Genomic DNA, 27,072 nt, shown 5'->3' on the forward strand with positions numbered 1-27,072 from the left:
ACAGTTTTCCTAGTCATAAGGGATATATATATAAATTAAATTGAATTTACTGAAAAGAAATGTGCAGAAATGATGACAAACTGAACAAAATGCAGTGACACAAAACAGCATCAGTTAAGACCAATCACAAAATGCTGAACTCTGAGGTAATGGAAACATTGGGGCTAATTAAATTTCACGCTGACGCATTTCATCGATTTCATCCTCAATTTTTACAAGATATGTTCCTCCATCTCCCACGTAGGAGAACCTCCACTGTAGTGTTTGAAAGTAATACGAGGAAACATTAGCGACAACGGAAGTTTGGGTGAAAGCTGGAGGTATGATCACATAGCCTAATTGTTAAGATGACTGCTCACAATAGGCATGAAATACAGGTTTCACTCACAGTCTGGTGCAAATTTTCATTAGGTATAACACATTTATGACACTGTATCAATAACTAGCCTTGCCATGGCCACGAGAGTGCTCAAAAACTGGTGTGAATACTGTTTTCCATTACACGCTAGTGTGCTAAAGGTGACTGGTCATCTTTCCTTTATTTTACACACTGCTCCACCCAGGAATTTCCGTTATTGTCAAACACTGGAGTTAGCATATTTCTGTGTACTTCAATGGCATTATTTCATGTTACTAGACAGTATTCAGCAATGGACCTGAAGGGGTAATGACTAAACCTGCACATGCAAATGAGGACAAGGCAACATGGCAATAAGATTTTTGTAAGTTTTTATATCTACAGTTAAGTGAAGTTTAGAACTCAAATGTCAATCAACCAAAGCAGATCAACACAACTCAAAATTCTCCCAGAAAATCAACTTGAAAGTTTACCAAAAATCTCTAAATTCACTAAATTTACAACAATTTTTCAATGGGCCACACGGCTCTGTGGGACAATGCTTGCCTGGCACGTGCCGATGCATGCTCTACATGCATTTCCATGAAGTGTAAAATAGAAGATTGGCAAGGAATGATGCTCACAAACTAAAAATAATACAGTGATTTAATATTTAGGAGAACACAACAGTTATGTGTGTTTTTTTTTTTTTTTTTTTTTTTTTTTTTTTTTTTTTTTTTTTTTTTTTAAATACATAATTAGGACCTGGCAAGGAAATGGAGGGCACCACATCTTTCGAATCTGGGGCAGTGTTTCCATTAATTGCATGAGGTGGAGTATCTACACGAGCATTAGTGTATATTCCCGGGACGGAGTAATGTGGCAAGCCCAGAACACATGCCCGCAGAGTGGCGATGCTGGGAACGATTCGTGAAGAAACAGCAGAAGATTGTAAAATTTTATTCATGTCAGTCTTATGTCAGAATATAAGAGGTGTTCCTGTGTTAAGAATGTCGTGTCAGTAAGAAATTACTGTATTGTTATCAATGAGTCTACAAAGAAGGCCTTTGAAGTAACTGTTCAGATTTATTTCAAATACCTTGATGTTATCTACATCTACATGATTACTCTGCTATTCACAATAAAGTGCCTGACAGAGGGTTCAATGAACCGCCTTCATGCTGTCTCTGTACTGTTCCACTTTCAAACGACACGTGGGAAAAACAAGCACTTAAATTTTTCTGTGCGAGCCCCAATTTCTCTCATTTTATCGTGAAGATCACTTCTCCCTATGTAGGTGGGTGCCAACAGAATGCTTTTGCAATCGGAGGAGAAAACTGGTGATTGAAATTTAATGAGAAGATCCCGTTGCAACATAAAACACCTTTGTTTTAATGATTGCCACTCCAATACACATATCATGCCCGTGACACTATCTCCCCCATTTCGCGATAATAGAAAACAAGCTGCCCTTCTTTGTACTTTTTTGATGTCATCCATCAGTCCCACCTGATGCGGATCCCACACCACACAGCAATACTCCAGAATACAGTGGACAAGCACAGTGTAAGCAGTCTCTTTGGTAGACCTGTTGCATCTCCCAAGTGTTCTGCTAATGAATCGCAATCTTTGGTTTGCTCTGCCCACAATATTATCTATGTGATCGTTGCAATTTAGGTCATCTGTAATTGTAATCACTAAGTAATTAGTTGAATTTACAGCCTTCAAATTTGTGCGACTTACCGCATAATCAAAATTTAGCTGATTTCTTTTAGTACTCGTGTGAATAACTTCACACTTTTCTTTAAGAGGGCCTATAACACTTCCTTGGGGAACGCCGGATATTACTTCTATTTTACTAGATGACTTTCCAGTCTATTATTACAAACAGTGATCTTTCTGACAGGAAATCACGAATCCAGTTGCACAACTCAGGCGATACTCTGCAGGCACGCAGATTGGTTTTAAGACGCTTGTGAGGAACGGTGTCGAAAGCCTTGTGGAAATCTAAAAATATGGAATCAATTTCACATACCCTGTCGATAGCACTTATTACTTCATGAGTATAAAGAGCTAGCTGTGTTTCACAAGAATGGTATTTTTTGAATCCGTGCTGACTTTATGTCAATAAATCGTTTTCTTCGAGGTACTTCATAATGTTCTAATACAGTATATGTTCTAAAACCCTACTGCATATCGATGTTAGTGATATAGGCCTGTAATTCAGCAGATTACTTGTACTTCCCTATTTTAAAGCATCTTCCTACCCGCATTATTCCAGATGGCAAAAGGAAAAGAAAACTGAGAAATTTACACAGGCACGCTCCACAGCTTCATTAATCTAAATACTGTACAGTAACGTATAGCTCAGCTGTGAACTGACATGCAGTGGATAAGGAGGCGATCTCATGTATCGGACAGGAGCCTGACCTGCTGACAGAGTGCTGCTGGTGGTAGAAACTGCTGGCCCGGTGGCCGCTCCTCGTCAGGCGGTCCGCCCCGCTGTCCGAGTGGAACGAGCGCGCGCCGGTGGGCGGGGGCGACGTGCTGGGTTCGATGTTGTCGCACGTCTCGGCCAGCGTCTGGTCCAGTTCCTGCTCCAGTGCCCTCTGCTTGCGGATGTACAGGCTGGGCAGTTGCGGGAGGCCCATGCCTGTAAAAAAGGCACAGCAGAGTTAGTACAACCCACGTACAGTGTAACCACTCGCCAGATGAGAGCGAGGTAGGAACCTCTCAAACATGCGCTAAATGGGCTGCAATTAGTTCAGTGCACTTCAACCGACAGTGTTCCGCTGAGCAGACCCAATCTAAAAAGTGTAACTATTTTTCTTTATTTATCAAGAAAAAAATGCAAATCTTAGTGAATCAAACAATGGAAAATCTGGGATGGAATGTAACAAGAGTTTCGACTACCTTTCGTTGTGACCTGAAATGAGAAATGTCCTGCCCACTATCCTTCCCACCCCTCCTACCGTGGTATTCCGCCGTCCACCAAACTTACACAATATCCTTGTCCACCCTTACACAACCCCTGTTGCCAATCCCTTACCTCATGGCTCATACCCCTGTAATACATCTAGATGCAAGACCTGTCCCATATATCCTCCCACCACCACCTACTCCAGTCCGGTCACTAACATCACCTATCCCATCAAAGGCAGAGCTACCTGTGAATTCAGTCATGTGGTCTACAAGCTAAGCTGCAACCACTGTGCTGCATTCCATGTAGGAATGACAACGAACAAGATATCTGTCCGCACAAATGGCCATCAACAAACAGTGGCCGAGAAACACACTGCAGAACATCCTACATTTCAATGACTGCTTCACATCCTGTGCCATACGCATCCTTCTCACCAACATCAGCTTTAATGAATTGCGCAGGTGGGAAATTTCCCTGCAACACATCCTACGTTCCCGTAACCCTCCTGGCCTGAACGTTTGTTAGTCACTGTCCTCACTCATCCAGCCCCTTTCCTGTTCCCATTCCAGCACTACATAGCCGGCATTCCACCACCACACCAAGTCTTTTTATTTCTGTCTTTTTCCACTACTCCCCCCCCCCCCTCCCCCACCTTTACCCTGCCCTCAGTCTACCTTGCAGCACTTCGCTGTCTGCAACCCCGCCACACTATCCCTCCCCCTCCCTGCTCCAGTTGGCACTCCCATCATGCACTGGTGTTGCTGCTCATAGTGTGGTTTCAGTTGCCCGAGACTGCGGACAATCTGGGAGATGTTAGTGAGGAGCAAGGAGATTGTTTTCACTAGGTCATTAAAGTGATGGAAAAATGCTACCGAAGCTGCTGGAACACCAACATAATGGGGGACTACTGTTGGTCACATCACCGAGAAGTTCAGTAAGCGACTCATCATAGAAAAATCTACACAAGAAGCTTCAAAGAAAAAAGAGAAAGAAAATACAAACCAATTCCAGTTGACAAGCAAAACCTCTATTAATACATATCATTGTTTTAAGTAGCTTACTGTAAATACAAACCACACTTATATTGTAACAAAGTGTTTCATTAATTTCCCCGTTTACTGTATAACATAGGATTTTTATACTATATAATAAAAAGCATTTTGTTCACAAACTGTGGATGATACAAAAAAAAACAAAAACCAAGGCTAGATTTGGATTTAGCTCATAAAAATCTATAAAGATCAGCTATCAAAGTAAAAAAGCTTTTCAAAAAAAATTTTTTGTTGGCCTGTGTAATTATCCATAATCCATTTTCAGCACACAAAAATGAGAGATGATAATATTCCACCTCTTGGTGCCTTTCTAACTAACTACTATTTGTGCCCTGCCGCCCACTACCAAATCCCTCACGGTGTCACGTACATATTTAAAGTTAAATGGACATAGTGGACAGGGAGAAGTATCCTGTGACCTACTGTAACAGGCAAAGTTTTCTCAGTTCACTATCAACACGCATCTTACAGAATAAGTCAAACTTGATCAGTTAATGTATGCCTAGGACAGGATATGACAAGCCAGTGAGGAATACTTCAGTACTAGGATATGGACAGATATGAGCAGAAAAGAGTGAATAAAGGGAAGTAAGTCCAATAAAAAGTCACTTGTCTTTGGTTCTGGAGGCAAGTTCGAAAGAGATACTGGAACAGCAGTACCCAGCTTGTCAAACAGGTGGTGAAATGAGAAATACTTCACTATGTTATCAACATGCTTCCTAAAAGCTAGTGCGAAAAGAAAATCTGACACGTGTTTCCTAGCCACTGAGATTACTTCAGATAAAAAATTTGTCCTGTGTCACCTTATTCACTTATTTTAATAATACTGACAAATCTCTCTCAGTTTCTTCCCTATCCTATTTTTATATTTAATAACTATGTTTCACTATTCATTGTTATTTGTTACAGTCTTTGTTCCTTTGTAATATAACATGGAGAGCAGTTCAAGCAGTAAATTAGTAATAGTAAACTCAGTATCATAAGATTTCATACGAGAAATGAGTGCAAATCAGAAAAGGTGCTCGATTGGTTGTCTTCTGGCAGAGAACAAGATCACAAAAATACTATGAGTACTTTAATAGACAACAACAAACATGTACACGAATTATGTCTAACTTGTTTAAAAAAGTGTAATGTAAAAATATCCAATTATATTAAAGGCCTAGGTTACGGATCATTACTAAAAGATGAAAAAATAACAGAGGACATAATTCACTTATTACTACAACATATAATTGTTGAAACCTGTTGTCACAAATAATGACATTGGTTTCTTTCAACAACAACAACAACAACAACAACAACAATAATAATAATAATAATGTTGCTACATCCACTGCTGGCTACTCCTTAATTATAGATGACACACAAACATGGCAGATCACTTCACAAATGCCGTTAATGTGTAACACGAAGCAACATTGGAAGCGGCCACCGGGGTGAGGTATGACGGAAATAGGAGATGCTCTGTCAACACATGATTTTAAGTGACCAACGACTGAACTACAGTGGACAATGGATATTGTAACCCTGAATTTAAACTCACGTCCTAACCCAACCACAACCTTGTGGTGTACAATGCACCAAAGAATGATGGTCAACAGTCTGCAGCAGAATTAAAATCACGGCATTTAAGGCTCAACAAGGAGACTCCGGGGGGAGGGGGAATGTTTCCTTAGCCATCTTCTGCAGCAAAATTTCAATTTTAGCAGTAAAAGCAAACTGTAAGTAACTTCTCGCTGTCACTGGTTACCAGAAACTACAATTGCTACACAGGATAGCACATTACCAACGTATCACCAGCCCTGGTTGGCACATGGTTGTAGAGTACATGTGACACAAATAGATTCCAAATCAAAAAAGAATTATAGGAAGAAAAAAAAGAGCAAATAAAAAAGTAAATGTGATGATGAATATGATGCAGGAATGTATTAGACATTAAAAATTGCATTTAAACTAATTAATTAAATAAAACAGTTGAAATATTTTGCTTAGACTTATAAAAATAAAAAAAAATTCATCGCATCTACATCTACATCTACATCTACATCCTTACTCCGCAAGCCACCTGACAGTGTGTGGCGGAGGGTACCCTGAGTACCTCTATCGGTTCTCCCTTCTATTCCAGTCTCGTATTGTACGTGGAAAGAAGGATTGTCGGTATGCTTCTATGTGGGCTCTAATCTCTCTGATTTTCTCCTCATGGTCTCTTCACGAGATATACGTAGGAGGGAGCAATATACTGCTCAACTCTTCGGTGAAAGTATGTTCTCGAAACTTTAACAAAAGCTCGTACCGAGCTACTGAGCGTCTCTCCTGCAGAGTCTTCCACTGGAGTGTATCTATCATCTCCGTAACGCTTTCTCGATTACTAAATGATCCTGTAACGAAGCGCGCTGCTCTCCATTGGATCCTCTCTATCCCTTCTATCAACCCTATCTGGTACGGATCCCACACTGCTGAGCAGTATTCAAGCAGTGGGCGAACAAGCGTACTGTAACCTACTTCCTTTGTTGTCGGATTGCATTTCCTAAGGATTTTTCAAATGAATCCCAGTCTGGCATCTGCTTTACTGACAATCAACTTTATATGATCATTCCATTTTAAATCACTCCTAATGCGTACTCCCAGATAATTTATGGAATTAACTGCTTCCAGTTGCTGACCTGCTATTTTGTAGCTAAATGATAAGGGATCTATCTTTCTATGTATTCGCATCACATTACACTTGTCTACATTGAGATTCAATTGCCATTCCGTGCACCATGCGTCAATTCGCTGCAGATCCTCCTGCATTTCAGTACAATTTTCCATTGTTGCAACCTCTCGATATACCACAGCATCATCTGCAAAAAGCCTCAATGAACTTCCGACGTCATCCACCAGGTCATTTATGTATATTGTGAATAGCAACGATCCTATGACACTCCCCTGCGGCACACCTGAAATCACTCTTACTTCGGAAGACTTCTCTCCATTGAGAATGACATGCTGCGTTCTGTTATCTAGGAACTCCTTAATCCAATCACACAATTGGTCTGATAGTCCGTATGGTCTTACTTATTTCATTAAACAACTGTGGGGAACTGTGTCAAACGCCTTGCAGAAGTCGAGAAACACGGCATCTACCTGTGAACCCGTGTCTATGGCCCTCTGAGTCTCGTGGACGAATAGCGCGAGCTGGGTTTCACACGACCGTCTTTTTCGAAACCCATGCTGATTCCTACAGAGTAGATTTCTAGCCTCCAGAAAAGTCATAGTACTCGAACATAATACGTGTTCCAAAATTCTACAACTGATTGACATTAGAGATATAGGTCTATAGTTCTGCACATCTGTTCGACGTCCCTTCTTGAAAATGGGGATGACCTGTGCCCTTTCCCAATCCTTTGACGAGATCCAAACCACTAACATTCTCCACATCAACTGTTTATACTATGCACTGTAAAAGGCTGAAGTATTTATGACTCTGGTGTCCTGGTCACAATGATTAATTGACAGTCTTCAAAACTTTGGCTTCCTGCAATGTCACGTGAAGCTTATCTAATGTAAGCCAATCACTGTCATTATTATAACAGTGAATGACGCCGAATCACGTCTTGTGCAGAAGCATCTACTAGTGTTTGGTTGGTATTATGTATGAAACGTGTCAATTTCTTTAGCATCTTTGTGTTTGTGTGTAGTTTGTCGTCATGTAGTATGTCTGTGAATGACGCCGAATCACGTCTTGTGCAGAAGCATCTAGTAGTGTTTGGTTGGTATTGTGTATGAAACATGTGAATTTCTTTAGCATCTTTGTGTTTGTGTGTAGTTTGTCGTCATGTAGTACGTCTGTGTGTTTTTCTTTTTTGTGTGGTTCTCTTGTTATCATGTGTGACGAAATATGAAATAAAAGGACCAGATCCAGGATTCAGGATCCAAACACATCAAGAGCAGATGTGCCAACTTTCATAAGTGAAAAATCAGGCAAATTTTAGAGGTGTACTAGTGTGATCCCTGATGATTAAAGTTGCAATAATTCAATAACTGCAACAATTCAATTACATTTGCTTTATTGTTTACATGTAAATACTAAATAATGGACATACCTGAGCCTTCGGACTGTATAATTTATCATTCAACATGCTGAACAATATGAATGATGAGCTCTGCAGGTTTCTTTGGATTCACACACATTCAAATGAAGCACTCGAGAGAGAATTACATCTCGAAATTACGATCCGAAGAAACAAATTAACGAATATTAATTTTCTGTTTTGACATTAGCACAGTTTTTGCATGAATAAATCACTGTTAAATGATCACACGTTTTCATTTCATAATGCAACCCATATTTGCATGGCATCTTATACATCTTATATCCATAAGACATCTATCCCAAATTTAAATCAATTTTATACAGGATGTACATGTTAGGCTTAGCAAATAATCTGAATAGTTTGTCTGATTACGGTAGTTACTTATTCAGCACACACGTAGCTGACTTAGCCTTCTTCAAAAACTCTGAACTTAATTTCTGCTCAAAGCACTTGCCTTTTTGAACTGATTTTAAAATCAAAAATTTCTCCAAAGACGTTTCTGAAAGTATGGACCTGAACTGAGTTTTGGTCTTTGTAACTGTTCTAAAAATTCTCTCATATTTCGCATTAGTATGTGGAATTGACAAAATAGCCAGCATCACCTTTGTGAGTTTATCATATTGAAGAACCCCATCAGCCGATTTCTTCTGACCTACCAACACCCACTGAACATCAATTCTCTCTGCTGCCAAGTTGGTTTCTTCCAGCTGAAAGTTACAGAACTGACAGTGACAAATATCTTCTGTATCTAAGTGTTCAATTTCGCTAGTCAGAATATTAGGAAATCTGTTTATGAAAAATCTAAGGTTGGAAAATGATGCTTTGCCAATTATAGAAATATTTGCAACTTCTACATGCATTAAAACTTCAGCTTTGAATGGAAATTTGTGTATCATGTAATCACATGATGATAAACATCTTCTTACACTCTTAAAGAATATAGACTTTTCCTCAGGCTTCAAAGTTGTCACCAAAGTAAAATAGTAAGGAAAGTATTGAAACTGCTTTGAAAATTGGGAGATCTGTCTTCACTGTCGGGAGATCTGTCTTCACTGTCGGGAGATAGGGAGGAAGAAGGAAAAATCGGGAGTCTCCCGCTTAAATTGGGTGAGTTGGCACGTCTGCAAGAGACAAGGAATTGGAAGTGAACTAATTGCTGTGACAGTCTGGCAATGGCAAACAGTTCAAGCTTGATGTTGAGAGCTCTGAGTGGAAGAAACCAGTTAGAGCGTGTGAAGTGTCAGCTATCAAGTAATTTTAATTGGACTACATTAGACTTGATTTTATGCAATACTGTAATCTCTGATGTGGAAAATATAAAGATGATGATGATGATGGAGGTGGTGGTGGTGGTGATAAGAAAAAGGAGGAACTCAACTACTGGCAGAGGCACACCAGGAACTCTACATATTTCTGAGTGAGGGTCTGCTGTCATTACCTTTGGCTGTGGCATCCATGGGAAAGAGTGCCTCATGGTGGGGGCGTGCGGCCAACAGGTTCTTGAGAGCAGCAGACGAACCCATGGAGATCATCTTGTGCTTGGAGTGTACGAGCGAGCGTAGCATCGCGACAGCGCCCAGCTCCCAGAGTGCGCGCTGGTCGCGTGCGGAGTGTGCCGACAGGTTCCACAGGGCACCGCACGCGTTGCTCACCACTGTCAACGATGGCGACTTCAGCTGCTGCAGCAGTGTCTGCAGGCAGTTGTGCTCCCGCAAGATTTGCCTGCAAAATTAATAATTGTGGAAGTCAGCAACACTGAAGCCCGCACGAATGACGACGAGATTTAACACAATCATATAATGAGAGAAATGATGAAAGGTTTGAACTTAATGGCAGATTAAAAATGTGTGATCAGGACTCTAAACCAGAACATATCCTTTCATGGGCCGTATTCTTACTGACAGTCTTATCCGAGCACTATCCACAACATACCCTCACAGTTGCAATTCTCCCATTATGTCTCTCCTGAACTTCCGAACTCCACAGAAATGTGGTTAAGCTACACTACTGGCCATTAAAATTGCTACACCATGAAGATAACGTGCTACAGACGTGAAATTTAACAGACAGGAAGAAGATACTGTGATATGCAAATGATTAGCTTTTCAGAGCATTCACACCAGGTTGGCACCGGTGGCGACACCTACAACGTGCTGACTTAAGTAAAGTTTCGAACCAATTTCTCATACTCAAACAGCAGCTGACCGGCGTTGCCTGGTGAAACGTTGTTGTGATGCCTCGTGTAAGGAGGAGAAATGCGTACCATCACGTTTACGACTTTGATAAAGGTCGGATTGTAGCCTATCGCAATTGCGGTTCATCGTATCGCGACATTGCTGCTCGCGTCGGTCGAGATCCAATGACTGTTAGCAGAATATGGAATTGGTGGGTTCAGGAGGGTAATACGGAATGCCGTGCTGGGCCCCAATGACCTCGTACCACTAGCGGTCTAGATGACAGCCATCTTATCCACGTGGCTGTACCGGATCGTGCAGCCATGTCTCGATCCCTGAGTCAACAGATGGGGATGTTTGTAAGACAACAACCATCTGTACGAACAGTTTGATGACGTTTGCAGTAGCATGGACTATCGGCTTGGAGACCGTGGCTGCGGTTACCCTTGATGCTGCATCATAGACAGGAGTGCCTGCGATGGTATACTCGACGACAAACCTGGGTGCACGAATGGCAAAACGTCATTTTTTTGGATGGATCCAGGTTCTGTTTGCAGCATGACAACTGTCGCATCCGTGTTTGCCAACATTGCGTTGAACGCACATTGGAAGCGTGTATTCGTCATTGCCGTACTGGCGTATCACCCGGCGTGAGGGTATGAGGTGCCATCGCTTACACCTCTCGGTCACTTCTTATTCGTATTGACTGCACTTTGAACAGTGGATGTTACATTTCAGATGTCTTACGACCCGTGGCTCTACCCTTCATTCGATCCCTGTGAAGCCCTACACTTCAGCAGGATAATGCACGACCGCATGTTGCAGGTCCTATATGGGCCTTTCTGGATACAGAAAATGTTCGAATGCTGCCCTGGCCAGCACATTCTCCAGATCTCTCACCAACTGAAAATGTCTGGTGAATGGTAGCCGAGCAACTGGCTCGTCACAATACGCCAGTCACTACTCTTGATGAACTGTGGTATGGTGCTGAAGCTGCATGGGCAGCTGTACCCGTACACGCCATCCAAGCTCTGTTTGACTTAATGCCCAGGCGTATCGAGGCCGTTATTATGGCCAGAAGTGGTTATTCTGGGTACTGATTTCTCAGGATCTATGCTCCCAAATTGCGTGAAAATGTAATCACACGTCAGTTGTAGTATAATTTATTCGTCCAATGAATACACGTTTATCATCTGCATTTCTTCTTGGTGTAACAATTTTAATGGCCAGTAGTGTATTTCTCCGCATATCCTTTCTTCCAATATGCTAGTCCCATAAGGTACAGAGGAGAGGTTGTGTGAAGCTTGGAATGTACGAAGAAGGTATTACCAGAATTGAAGATGTGAGAGTGGGCTATCTCAGGCAGTATGAGTATTATAAAATGTAAACTTTCACGGCCAGAAATGTCACAATTAATACAACATTCCGGGCTATTGTGCTGCGGTCGAATGCATTTCACATTTAAATTCAACATTTTGTCCCCATCTGTGGAGAACGTTTTCTAGGAGGACCGTAGCTTCTTTGAGTGGCCCTTTACACCCTGGCTCGCTAATGACTGCAGCAAAATTCCATTTTGTGGGTGCTTCTGCACAGTGGCGTGATATCACACATTTTGAATATGTGAGCCCAACTGCCTTCATCTGCTGTTCAGCACTGGTATCCACACATCATTCAATTTCAGCCCCCCCTCATTCCTATTCAAACTCTTCGGTTGTTTTACCATCTCTATGGTCTCTCTATATAGACATTCATGGTATCTGCTTTTACCTGCCAGTACTGGAGTCTTACCAAAATGAATGTGGCCTCTTATACAATTGCCCTTGTGCTCTTGTAGTCATTTCTTGGCCATTCCTTTTGTAGTGACCACATAACTCTTCCCACAACTACATGGAATCCTACGAAATACTGCTTTTTTCGATCAGTCTGACAATTTTAAGTGATCTTGTATCTTCTGGTTTGCAGATTACAGCGGTGTTCCAAGTTTTCAAGATTTCTTCCTATGCTATCAATAACATCCTTAATGAAAGGCAGGAAAATTCCAATTTTCACAGGCATCTGTGCTTCGTTATCACCTGTGTGTGGTGTCTTAATGCTCTTTTTACCTCATTTGATGAATAATCATTCTTGAGTAATGCATTTGTGAGATGTTTTAATTATGTGTCAAGCAGCTCTGATTCGCAGACATTCTTTTCTCTACCTGCCAATGTTTTTATGATGCCTCGCTTTTGTTGTGGTGGTGGTTCGAGTCCCAGTGTAGGTAACGGTCCCTGTGCAGGGGTTTTTGGTAAACCATTGGCATCTTTCTTGAAAACTAGCACTTCAAAAAAATTTAATCTTCCACCTGCCTCCTCCTCCACGGTAAACTGAATCTTCGGAATAATCCCGCTGAGATGTTTGTGAAAACGACCTAGTTTCTCTCTGCCATGCCTCCGTAAAATAAACATATAATCCACGTATCAGCACATTCCATTTAAAGGTGAAAACCATTTGACCACAGCACAATTGCCCAGAACATTTTATAAATTGTGAGTCAGGGTATTGCCTGTGGACACGTTCCGCCGTAAGCTGACAGATTAATTGTGGATGGGACTTCCAATAACACCAGAGCGGGACGGGATGGGGCTAGTAGATACTCAGAGGAACAACAGCAATGAAAAGACGTTCCTGAATAAAAAGTTCCAGTATGAAGGACAGAAAGAAATTATTTCAGAGCAAAAGGTTACTCCAGTCTTAGTGTATGTTTGTGGTTCAAATTGTACTTTTGCTTCAAATGAAATGAATATAATTTTGCAATACAATGGGGAATGTTAGACAACAAATGCACAAGGAAATAATTTTGTAGTGTGCATCTGATGATGCAGACAGGAAGAAATTAAGAAAAATAATGTAGAAAACAGGCTTGCAAGATGTCTGAGTCAAGTGATTCAATCTTTATTCCAAAACCAGGATCATCATGGACACTGGAAAGCATTTATCATCACACATAGACATAAATCAGGGTCAGTTATGGATGCAATCTGTCTCCAGTCCTATTTCATATCAAGTTAAATGGCAGTTCTCCATCTATTGTACAAACCTTAATGTTGGCCCTTGAGAAAGGAAGTTCTTAGACAACTGGAAATATCAGAAATGAAGGTCCACCAATTTGTAGAAAGGTATACCAGAGCAGATAAAATGCAGAATTAAGCATGAAATCTAGAACACTGAAAGTTGCATAGAGCAAACAGGAATTGGCAGAATCTATCCTGCAAATGTCAGATACCACACAAGCTGGAACAGTCTGGTCTAGGACTTCAGCCCTGGTGGGTCATACAAATCTTTTGTAGAAACAAAAGTGTAGTCTCTGTTGTAGTAAAGGCATTAGGTAGTCTGCGCCAATCCTGACCCAATTGATGTTAAGCTGGATTTGGGGTTTCTCTACAGAGGTAATTCTTCTTTCCATATATTCATCTACTGTTATAACAGGTATGCAAACACAGTACAAGGAGTCTCACATTCAATACATATATACCGTTGTTCACAAGTATAAAAGCTGCTGCTCTAGCTCTGTAGAAGTGCTAGCTCATTTTGTCAAATAAAAATTATAGAAACTACTGGTTTTTCTCTGCATGTGCAGGCATTTTTCCAAAAGTTATCAGGGTGTATTGTTATTTCATAATGAACACCTAATTAGACACAAAAATAGGGAACAGCAGTTAAAACTGTAAGAGATGGTACCCAAAAAAAACCAAACTAATTTTTTGCCACCAGGAGCACCCAGAGTGAACATCAGGGGTCAGTAAGGCAAGTGCCATTGGCAGGGTTTATAGTGACAAGTGTCTGTGTTGAAATTCTGCTTTCTGCTCAGGAAAAGTAGAACAGAAACTCTTCAGATGTTAAAAACACCAGACAAGGACAATGTGATGGGGGAAACTCAAGTGTTTGAGCAGTTTCCTCATTTCAGAAATGGTGAAATGTCAATTGATGACAAACCTCGTTCTGGTCATCCTACCAAGGCCCAAATACATGAAAATGCTGAAGACATTCATGTACTCGGTAACAAAGACAGACACTTGTGGAGCTGTTGGGCATGACTTGGCAATCACTGCAGTGAACTGTGACAGAAAATTTGGGAATGAAAAAGGTTGCTGCCGTATTGGCGCCACAACTGCTGATTGCTGAACAAAAACAAGGTTGCGTGAAAGCATGCTGTGCTTTGAAAGAAGAGTCCTGAGATGATTTTCATTTTTTTTTTTTTCAAAAATTATCACAGGTGACGAAAATTGGTACTATGCTTACAATGTCAATTTGTCATGCATATGTGCTCTGGTTGACTGTATGATTACATGTTTGTTTAAGGCTATGGTTCGAAAATGGACATCATGATCCAAAACTAGTCGCAACAAGGAAATGACTACTATCACAACTGTGGCTGATACTGCAAAAAAATTAAAATGCTAATTTGTTTTTTCAATGTAACAGGAGTCACCCATTAAGAGTTTGTTCCGCAGAGTCAGACAGTTAAGCAGGTGTTCTACTCGCCAGTTCTGAAAAGACTGCACAACCATATGTGGTAGAAGTGGTCTGATTTGCGGCACTCAGGTGAGTGGTTTTTCCATAATGACAATGCCCCTTCTCATACAGCCCTGTCTGTACAACAATTCTTAACCAAAATTGGTACAATCCCTGTTCCTCACCCCATATGCTCATCCGACCTTGTCCCAAATGTTTTTTTTGTTTTGTTTTGTAGAATGAAGAGAGACATGCAAGGAAAGTGTTACGCTGATGTTGCTGAAGTGAAGGAAAAAATGACACAGGCGCCATCAAGCATCACAAGAGATGAATTTAAACAATGTTTTGAAACATGGAATAAAAGATTAGTCAAGTGTATTAGTGCAAGTAGACAGTACTTTGAAGGGGATTGAAGATTTGTCCCTAAAATGTGGATAATTAAGTTAAAAAAAGTTCGATTTCTTTTGGGCACCCCCTTGTATTTTGGTCACATATACAAGTCTTCTAGTCAGTATAAAAAAATTTCACAAGATTATCCAACTGCAACCTAATGCTTTTCTTTAGGGGCATCTGTGCACTTTCAAGTTCTGAAAAGAAGAACATGTGTGAAAATTTTGTGAGCAGATGAAATCTGTTAACAGCTGCATACCTGTAGTCTTCCCTCACAGCAATGTGGCTCGAGATGTTACGTAGTATGCCGCCAGCATTCTCGACAATGGCCAGTGTCTTTGATGGGGCTTCATAGCTCAGCATATCCACCAAAAATCCAAGCGCTCCCTCAACTTCACATATGTCAACCTGAAAGTTGGAAGTTAATAGTTTATGGTATCGGCCCCTTTTTAGCAACAAACTTTCAATATTCTCAATTAGTAACATTTATCCCTACAACAAAATGGATTCAAGGTATGAGGATCCAGTTACAACTGGCCAGGCACGCTAACCTTGTTCATGCTGCAGTGTGCTGACAGGTTCCAGAGAGCAGACAGTATAGACTTGAGTGTCGCCTCCTTCGTGCCAGCCATAGCAGCCCGAACGAGTGCAGGGACTGCCCCCACCTCACGCAGTGCCTGCTTGCTGGCTCCGTCCGCACGCCATGACAAATTGCGCAACACACTTGCCGTCACCTGTAGGAAAAGACTCGTATAACATCTCTCCGACATCTTCCACTGATACGATGAATACATTTTATAATTTTTGACAGGGCAGTAAGGTAATATGAATTAGCAGACAGTACACATCTTCACTCTCAAAAGCTTTATTGTCCTCTTGTATTTCTCTTATATCTCCACAAATTCAACCACAGCGTGCAAGATTTAGTTGCTTGTATTACCACTGACCTAATTCCTCCAGACTGAAGAAAGTAACAATAAGCACTGCTGGTACGGATGAAACTTGGCATTTTACACATTTTTCAGAGTCTAGACACACTAACAGGATAAACATAATCACATCTTCAGTAGCGAGCTGATGTGTGGAGCACATTAACACACAACAGAAAACAACATTCACTCAGACTTTCGGACACTAGCTCTTTTTCTAGCAAAAGGATACATGTTCACGCACACACAACCATGCACATGCAAGTGTGTGGTTGTGTGGGTGAATGTGTGAACTGTTGCTAGAAAAAGAGCTTGTGCTCGAAAGCTAGTGTGAATGCCGTTTTCTGTTATGCGTTGCTGTGCTCCATGCATCAATTAACTATATGTGAGTGGTTGCCTTTCCCTCATGTATTTCCCTTACTTACAATACAACAACATACTTGATTATGACTTCCTTTCAGTCTCTTATCAGACAAAACTGTTCTGTTCAACAGAAAGGCTCCATCTTGTTGTCAGGAGTAATAATAGTACAGCATTTTTCCACCCAAGTCACAGTCTAGGTCCGACAATTTATTAATACAATCAATTTAGGTTGTATCAGGCCATTTTGAGATCTAGAATATACAGAGTAATACCTATCACTGAGATCAGCTGGTGCACACTATTTCTTTATATCACGGTCAAAACCATAACACCACAAGTGACAATGTAATAAAATAATAGTAACATTTGTTTAATGTGTCCTGCAGTTCTATTTGAAACACCGCTAAGAGCATCTTTTAATATTGCTACACATGCTCTTTAAGTGATGTCACACAGATGAAGCAAATGGTCCAATCTCATCATGCCCCCCCCCCCCCCCCCCCCCCCCGACACAATCACGAGAACACTGTAACCAGTTTTGACCAGTCAATTCAGCAGGTAGGCAGAGGCAAGTAACCTCCTTCATGACCCGCAATTTGCTGAATATGAATTATCTTGTACATCACCAAAATGCTGAAGGGGCACTGTGACGAAGGCATTACCTTGGCGTAAATGGTTTTTCTGGTTCCTCCAATGACTGTTAATGACTCAAACTCTACAATAAAACTTTCTATTCTCAAGGAGAATTCCAAGAACTCGAGTGAGGTTGAAATCCTTTGTCACACCAAATACACAGATATCGCATTACACGAGTTTGTCATTACACTAAAGGACACCTAACAGTCACTGTGTGCAAAAAACAATACTGCATAGCAGCAGCACTCCATTGGGCACAGGCTGGAGAGCAAAGGCTAAAATGTGTGTCAAGTTTAAGCGTTCTTTATTGGCTTTGCAGATGCACTGGACACAACAGGGATTAACCTGTGAAAAAAGCAGTTCTCATCTTGCTAGGTGCAGCTATCTTCAAATCTCTTAGCTGTCAGCAAAGAATACTCTGGATAAGATGAAAGTTACTCCATGAATGGTACTTTCGATGCCAATTTCTTCACAATCACCTTCGATCTGTTTAAACTCCTTTATTTAGGAATGTTATACACTCCTGGAAATTGAAATAAGAACACCGTGAATTCATTGTCCCAGGAAGGGGAAACTTTATTGACATATTCCTGGGGTCAGATACATCACATGATCACACTGACAGAACCACAGGCACATAGACACAAGCAACAGAGCAGGCACAATGTCGGCACTAGTACAGTGTATATCCACCTTTCGCAGCAATGCAGGCTGCTATTCTCCCATGGAGACGATCGTAGAGATGCTGGATGTAGTACTGTGGAACGGCTTGCCATGCCATTTCCACCTGGCGCCTCAGTCGGACCAGCGTTCGTGCTGGACGTGCAGACCGCGTGAGACGACGCTTCATCCAGTCCCAAACATGCTCGATGGGGGACAGATCCGGAGATCTTGCTGGCCAGGGTAGTTGACTTACACCTTCTAGAGCACGTTGGGTGGCACGGGATACATGCGGATGTGCATTGTCTTGTTGGAACAGCAAGTTCCCTTGCCGGTCTAGGAATGGTAGAATGATGGGTTCGATGACGGTTTGGATGTACCGTGCACTATTCAGTGTCCCCTCGACGATCACCAGAGGTGTACGGCCAGTGTAGGAGATCGCTCCCCACACCATGATGCCGGGTGTTGGCCCTGTGTGCCTCGGTCGTATGCAGTCCTGATTGTGGCGCTCACCTGCACGGCGCCAAACACACATACGACCATCATTGGCACCAAGGCAGAAGCGACTCTCATCGCTGAAGACGACACGTCTCCATTCGTCCCTCCATTCACGCCTGTCGCGACACCACTGGAGGCGGGCTGCACGATGTTGGGGCGTGAGCGGAAGATGGCCTAACGGTGTGCGGGACCGTAGCCCAGCTTCATGGAGACGGTAGCGAATGGTCCTCGCCGATACCCCAGGAACAACAGTGTCCCTAATTTGCTGGGAAGTGGTGGTGCGGTCCCCTACGGCACTGCGTAGGATCCTACGGTCTTGGCGTGCATCCGTGCGTCGCTGCGGTCCGGTCCCAGGTCGACGGGCACGTGCACCTTCCGCCGACCACTGGCGACAACATCGATGTACTGTGGAGACCTCACGCCCCACGTGTTGAGCAATTCGGCGGTACATCCACCCGGCCTCCCGCATGCCCACTATACGCCCTCGCTCAAAGTCCGTCAACTATACATACGGTTCATGTCCACGCTGCCGCGGCATGCTACCAGTGTTAAAGACTGCGATGGAGCTCCGTATGCCACGGCAAACTGGCTGACACTGACGGCGGCGGTGCACAAATGCTGCGCAGCTATCGCCATTCGACGGCCAACACCGCGGTTCCTGGTGTGTCCGCTGTGCCGTGCGTGTGATCATTGCTTGTACAGCCCTCTCGCAGTGTCCGGAGCAAGTATGGTGGGTCTGACACACCGATGTCAATGTGTTCTTTTTTCCATTTCCAGGAGTGTATTATTTACTTTTTCCTTTCAACAAATTCCATCTTTCTTATTTAATAAACAACTGTTCTGCTTAATTATTTTTGAAGCATTCTAAGTGATGATCAGCTGGAGGGTGTGTTTTTCTTTTTTTTTTGCTTGTACAATACAGTGGATATGTGAGCACATTTCACCATTAACAATGTCACATGCGTGTGTGGTATCTGTTTCTTTGCAGACCAGTTACATATATTAGCCGGAGACTTGCAGGTACATGCTACAAATGTTTACTGGAGTGTACCACCATTTCCAGATTCAGCAGAGCACAGATGTGACAAATGATCATGATAAAAAGCGATTAACCATACTTTCAACCCAAATGAAGCATAATGCCACTGGTTGATATTTAGAAGCATTTTATCTATCTTTACAAAAAGGAAATACAGTATTTCTTTCAGTAACAAAGAAACTAACACCACAAATAGAAAGTTATGTTGACTTAGAGCCTGCGCTCTCATTCATCAGACAGAAATTCAGTACAACTTTTCCCATGGTAAAAACTACTGGAAACCTTTTCCATTGTGGAAGTCAAATAATTGAACATCAATGTTAACTTTTTCCCATTTGCAACCCACACAAACAATTTTAAGACACAAGTGAATTACAGACATTGTTTCGAGTATGCACTGATGTAAATGCATACTGCATGGGTAAGCTGAGAATCTGGGTCTGACGGGAGGTGTGCTGGGGTAGTCCAGGAAGTTTGCATATCCACTGTGTCCGGATGGCTAAGAGGTCAGAGCAACTGCCTAGTAAGCAGGAGAGCCATGTTTGAATCCCAGTTCAGCACAAACTTTCAATTTTCCCCATTGGTTTACATCATTGCTCATTCACAGCCAATGTCTGTAATCATTTATGTCTTAATGTAAAGTGGCTGCTGGGTTAAAAAATAGTGTCTGTACTTTGGACATGTCCTAAAGAATAGACACCACGTATGTACAAAGAAATGACTGTGCAAAAAAATATCCTCGTCTGTTTAATGTGTTTCCACACTTACATCACATACATTTAATGTAGTTCTTTTACATTTTTTAAATATGCAAGTGTCATGCAACAATCCAATAATTTTATTGCTGAATCCAAATCTAATTTAGTTATTATTTAGAACCAAAAACTTACTGCAACTAAATTAACAACTTTATCTTAAAAATAACATTAATTTTAACAATTGTGAGTTTATCATATAATGTGCTTTCTTAAGTTTTGCAGGAGCCAGAGAGAGAAAAAACACCATGTGTCCTCACTTTCAGTGGGAAAAGTGAAAAAGTTATTTTAATAGCGAGAGTAAGAAATTCACAAGTAAGTAAGTAAAAAGTGTTACATTTCTTTGTAGCCCTCTCTATGCTATTTTGTTTCACAGCATATTTCACAGTGGACTACTAATGCATTTTCTTAGTGTAAAATAATCCACCTGCAGCTATCCCTTACACCAGACAAATCAGTAATGGTCACACAAAATGAAGCTAGATTTGGGTTTAAAATTCTCTTAACAATAAGGTCATTAGAAATGCAGCTCAAGCTAGGGGAGAATACTGGCAGCGTCCTTTTGAAAGGAAAGACTCCAGCATTTGCCTTTAAGCGATATGGGGAGCTTGTGGAAAACAAATATGGACGGATGTGTGAGGATTTAAACTGGCATCTTCCTGAATGTGGAGTCCTGTATCAACAACTGTACCACACCATTCTATAATATAAACTGGATAAAATTTGAAGGTTGTATACGTGTTCACTCTCACAGATCTTTTGTGTTTTCTATTATCCCTCTTCCACTAAGAGAGCTATTTTAAAACACCTGATATTTAGTGAGCAATTGTTTCAATTTGTTTGTCAACCCCCTATTGCTCATAAATTAGCAGATGGTGTAGAAAGGCATTTCAGTTCTATCTTGAGTACATTCTGTTACAGACATAAATGTTTCTAACACTAGCCTCACACAACACAATAAAAAAGTTTTAGCTCAGTCCAGATGGTGTGAATACAGTGTATTAACAGTCCTAGAAATATACCACTAAGGATAGCATTTCTTCTTTGAAGCTGGTACCATTCTCAAACAGCAAATAAAAAAATTTAGATTTTAAAATAATTGTTGTTATATAAATCTACCAGAAAACATTTTCTGTAAAAAAAAACGTACATCTGTAAGTCCCTTCTACCAATCATAACAGGTTCCTTTGCACAAAAATAGTAGTCTCAAAAATGAGATCAAATAGAAACCTATTGACAGCTGTGTGCACAGGGTTGATGGCAAGAATAAGTTAAAATTTCCAGAATGCTTAATTCTGAATACTGGTCTTGGCCTCAAGCCCAAAACTTTGCCTTCTGTGGGCAGAGTCCTTAACAACTGAGTTATCATGGAGTGATTCACAACTTACTCTCTCAACTTCAGTTCACACAGTACTTCTCAATTCTACTTTCCAATCCTACATACTGTTGGACAAAATAATGGAATATTCTCAACAACAAGGTCATATTTTTTTGGCAAGTGAGGTGACAGGTTGTTCATCATTGTACGAGCTTATGATAAAAAATTCAGACCAAATGAAACACATGTCACAATAAACAGAGCCCAAACAGTTTCATCAATACGAAAGTGTACCCTCCTCTTGCAGTAACATAGGCATGTAAGTTAGATGCGAACAATCACAAGGATTCCAAATGGCAATAGACTGTCCAGAGCATTTTGTCCTTTTTGTTACAATTTGGCAATGGTTCTTGCAGCCCCTAGAGGGCTAGGGAGTTCTAGCATCACACGAACTTTACATGTTCATTTGACAAAAGATCTGGTGAAGTTGCTGCCCAGGGCTGTTGTTGTACACCACGAAGAGCAACTTACATCAAAGTAGCGTTTCTGGACGTCCACTGTCCTGCTGGAAATTCGCATCACCTTCCTGTTGAAGAAATGCCAGTAGCTCAGGGATAATAATAATAAGTGGGACACACTTCCAGATAGACGACACGCTAAACGGAACGGGCTACTCACTAAATTCCAAAATCCGATCTTCGCCAAGGATGTAGAGCATATATTATTACCACCAACTTTCAAACTGCGCAATGATCACCACTCGAGGCAAGGGAAATTAGAGCTCGTACTGAGGCATTCAGACAGTCATTTTTACCTCACGCGATCCGTGAGTGCAACAGAGGAGGGGAAATATGACTTTGGCATATAGTGCCCTCTGCCACACACCGCTTGGTGGCTAGCGGAGTATATATGTAGATGTAGATAGCCTGTGAAATTTAGCGGGTACCGGTTACTTCATCTTGCAGGATACAAATGTGCCATTGAGTTGTAACTGATGGCCACCACACAGTATGAAGCCTGGGATGGGACCCAAGCATTATGGGCAAATCCACTCTGAAATAGGCGGCTCACCAGTCTACGGCATACACATCTACATCTACTCCATCACTCGCATACAGACCGACCCTACTCTCATCACTAGAGACAATTGAGCGTCATTCCACCTTAACTCTTTCAGAACCACAAAGTAACCACACTTGGCACTGTCATGATATCAGCGGTAGCCTAGCCAGAGACACACATGATCTAAATCCTGCTGCAAGCAAACTGTTCCCAATGGCCCCTATAACACATCAGATGTAACACGTAGCCATACTTTGTCCCTAGATGACGTTCGGTCAGCCACTGCAGCTCATACAACACATTGATCTTGACATGGGTCTGTACTATGTGGACATCTGGAACCTAGTCTACAGGTGTGGGAATGATTCTCAGACCACTGTTGCAAGCAGTGACACACTGTCAATACAGTGTGCCCAACACGTGTGGCAATCTGTCAATACATCCATCCAGCTTTCCACAGGCCCACAATGTAACCTCATTCAAATGGAGGAGACTGTTCAACACAAATACGTACTCACGAGAGGGCATGAATGTATCCTAGAATGAATGTTGCGAACACTGTTCACCTCTTAAGCTCAGCACAGTTACTGCCGGCAGACTCAAAGAAGAGTGTGTGCAGACAGGGCTTCTGAGCACCATCCGATTGCTAATGACTGTGATAAATGAATCCCTAACTCTGTAACCTCTCTGTATATATGCACACTACTGGCCATTAAAACTGCTACACCACGAAGATGACATGCTACAGATGCGAAATTTAACCAACAGGAAGAAGATGCTGTGATTAGCTTTTCAGAGCATTCACACAAGCTTGGCACCGGTGGAGACACCTACAACATGCTGACATGAGGAAAGTTTCCAACCGATTTCTCATACACAAACAGCAGTTGACCAGCGTTGCCTGGTGAAACGTTGTTCTGATGCCTCGTGTAAGGAGGATAAATGCGTATCATCATGTTTCCGACGTTGATAAAGGTCGGGTTGTAGCCTATCGCGATTGAGGTTTATCGTATCGCGACATTGCCGCAACAGAGGAGGGGAAATATGACTTTGGCATATACAGGGTGCGTTCCGAAAGTAATACAATTATTTTTCTTAAAGTAATTTATTGAACAGATTTGCACAAACACTTAAAATTCTTCAAAGTACTGTCCTTGGGCCTCTACACATTTTTCCCAGCGACTCTGCCATGATCGGTACGCGCCCTGGAAGGCGTCTTTTGGGACCTCTCGCAAGGTCTTCGTCACGGCGGATTGGATCTCGTCTATGGACGAAAAACGGGTTCCTTTCAGGGCTGACTTAATCCTAGGAAACAAAAAGAAGTCAGCTGGGGCGAGGTCAGGACTATAGGGGGGGGGGGGGGGGCAGCGTTGGCACCTGGTGTTTGGCCAGGAACTCGCGGACTCTTAGCGCGTTGTGGCAAGGCGCGTTGTCGTGATGGAGTTGCCAGGTAGCGGAGATGTCCTTTCTCGTCCTGACGACCCTTTTGCAGAGTCTTTCCAGCACATCCACGTAGTAGGCAGCGTTAACTGTCTGTCCTTGAGGAACAAACTCCTTATGGACCACTCCTTTGCTGTCGAAAAAGACAATGAGCATTGTTTTCACTTTTGATTTGCTCATTCTTGCCTTTTTGGGCTTAAAGGCCTTTAACCACCTCGAAACTTGTGAGTAGGACAGAGCAGAGTCCCCGTAAGCCTCACGAATCATTTTGTTAGTCTCCTCAAAAGATTTGTTCAGTTTAGCACAAAACTTAATCGCGTAACGCAGAGGTTTACAATAACAGACGTCCTGCCGCTTCCACAGCTCGGAGAGCACTGAAACCAGTTTCGCGGCAAAGCGTAGCGTCCCCCCCACCTACTCCATGTGGCCCGCTCCCACTCCGACTACTAGGAGCGGCGCGGGAAATTCAACTGCATTACTTTCGGAACGTACCCTGTAGTTTATCAAGATCCAATAACTGTCAACAGAATATGGAATCGGTGGGCTCAGGAGTGTAATATGGAACGCCGTGTTGGATCCCAACGGCCTCGTATCACTAGCAGTCGAGATGACAGGCATCTTTCCCGCATGGCTATAACGGATTGTGCAGCCATGTCTCGATCCCTGAGTCAACAGATGGGGACATTTCCAATCTGCACGAACAGTTCACTGATGTTTGCAGTAGCATGGACTATCAGTTTGGAGACCGTGGCTGCGGTTACCCTTGACACTGCATCACAGACAGGTACGCCTGCGATGGTGTACTCGCCAACGAACCTGGATGCACGAATGACAAAACGTCATTTTTTCGGATGAATCCAGGTTCTATTTATAGCATCATGATGGTAGCATCCGTGTTTGGCGACATCGCAGTGAACACACATTGGAATCGTGTATCCGTCATCACCATACTGGCGTATCACCCGGCGTGATGGTATGGGGTGCCATTGGTTACACATCTCGGTCACCTCTTGTTCGCATTGACGGCACTTTGAACAGTGGACGTTACATGTCAGATGTGTTACGACCCGTGGCTCTACCCTTCATCCGACCCCTGTGAAATCCTACATTTCAGCAGGATAATGCACGACCGCATGTTGCACGTCTTATACAGGCTGTTCGGGATACAGAAAATGTTTTACTGCTACCCTGGCCAGCACATTCTCCAGATCTCTCACCAATTGAAAACGTGTGGTCAATGATGGCCGAGCAACTGGCTCATCACAATACGCCAGTCACTACTCTTGATGAACTGTGGTATCGTGTTGAAGCTGCATGGGCAGCTGAACCTGTACACGCCATCCAAGCTCTGTTTGACTCAATGCCCTGCGTATCAAGGCTGTTATTACAGCCAGAGGTGGTTGTTTTGTGTACTGAATTCTCAGGATCTATGCACCTAAATTGCGTGAAAATGTAATTACGTCAGTTCTAGTATAATATATTTGTCCAATGAATACCCATTTATCATTTGCATTTCTTCTTGGTGTAGCAATTTTAATGGCCAGTAGTGTATATCCTAGTGGCACTGGACACATTTCTTGAGGGTGCTGCATTTTTTTATAATTTTTTTTTAATTTATTTACTTTTTTCTGGCAGTGTTTCTTTCTGGACTAGTATTCCTGAAAGATAAATTTAATCATGAAGAAACACTTAGGCTACAGCCCACAGTTTATTTTCAGAATGATTAGTCTGCTGGTTTCTCCAATGCTATAAAATCTGAAACCATTCACAATTGCTGACACTGATATTTCATTTGAGAAGCAAATGAAAAAGGTTTGAATTTTGCAGTCATAGTTTTCAGTTCAGAGATTGGTTTGGGGCAACTTTCTATGCTGGTCTACCCTATGGAACCACCCCATTTCTGCACAATTACTGCAACTTACATCCAGCTGAACCTGCTTCCTATACAGTGTGTCCCACAAGGAATGGTCAGTATTCAGGGATAATACAAATGATCATTCGAGGCAAGAAATTCTAGCCACACGAGTTCTAAAATGCACTTTTCATGCTTGAATCTGTGACATAAATCTCTTCTACTGCAGGCTCTTTGTTTTCTATATTTTGGGAGGTGGTAGCATGGACCAAAACAAGAAAAAATTGTGTTGGAAACCCGGGTTCTAAAGTGCATACTTTAAGAGCTATGAGCTCTTTTTCAGTAGAAGAGGTATGTTCAACAGTAGCAAAGATGAACAAGTGCTCATAGCTCTTAAAGTACGCACTTTAGAACCCGGGTTTCCAACACAATTTTTTCTTGTCTTGGTCCATGCTACCACCTCCCAAAATATAGAAAACAAACAGCCTGCAGTAGAAGAGATTTGTTTCACAGTATCTCAGAAGTGCTTATAGGTCTTAAGGTACCCATTTTAGAGCCAATGTTTACTCAGCAGAATGAAAGTTCCTGCCATATACCTGACTTTTGATCATTCCTCCTGGGACACCAAATATTTAATCCTTGGTCTCCCTTTACACATTTTATTTTAAAAAAAAGCTGTGCTGGAATTTCTTTCTCGCTGATTCAATTTGGTACTTCTGTGTGAGTCTGCCATATCTGCCTGGCTTACAATGCTGTTGGCAAACCTTGAAATTTTTTTTTCCACTTGAAGTTCAAATTTCTCCTCACTTTCTGTTACTGGCTGCTCAATGCACAGAGTGAATAATATGATGAGTATTTTACAGTTCTGCCTCACTCTTTCCTCAACTCCTACCTCCTCCTCATGCCCTTTGACTCTTAAAGATTTAGAACATCTTGCTGTAAAATTAACAATAAAACACACAAACGCGTTGGCTAAAACTCACCTTCATGAGTTGCAAGCATCATAACAGTCACTGAAACAATGCAGGTTCTCTTTCTTCCTCAAACAAGGTGACTTTCTATTAGCCTGGATTC

The 27,072-nt window shown here is 42.0% G+C and overlaps 1 protein-coding gene across 5 annotated transcripts in view; it reads right to left on the minus strand.

The window, feature by feature from the left end:
• LOC126293451 (uncharacterized) overlaps positions 1-27,072 on the minus strand; it is a 693,872-nt gene that overhangs the window by 146,433 nt on the left and 520,367 nt on the right. For all 5 annotated transcript variants that reach the window (XM_049986686.1, XM_049986685.1, XM_049986684.1 and 2 more), the window contains 4 exons: positions 15,998-16,180; positions 15,706-15,854; positions 9,830-10,113; positions 2,768-2,990 (listed from right to left, as the gene is read on the minus strand). In XM_049986686.1, the coding sequence (XP_049842643.1) occupies positions 2,768-2,990; positions 9,830-10,113; positions 15,706-15,854; positions 15,998-16,180 (839 nt within the window). The remainder of the gene's footprint in view (positions 1-2,767; positions 2,991-9,829; positions 10,114-15,705; positions 15,855-15,997; positions 16,181-27,072) is intronic.

Source organism: Schistocerca gregaria, chromosome 10, assembly GCF_023897955.1.
Source record: "Schistocerca gregaria isolate iqSchGreg1 chromosome 10, iqSchGreg1.2, whole genome shotgun sequence".
In the NCBI taxonomy this organism is placed as follows: Eukaryota; Metazoa; Arthropoda; class Insecta; order Orthoptera; family Acrididae; genus Schistocerca; species Schistocerca gregaria.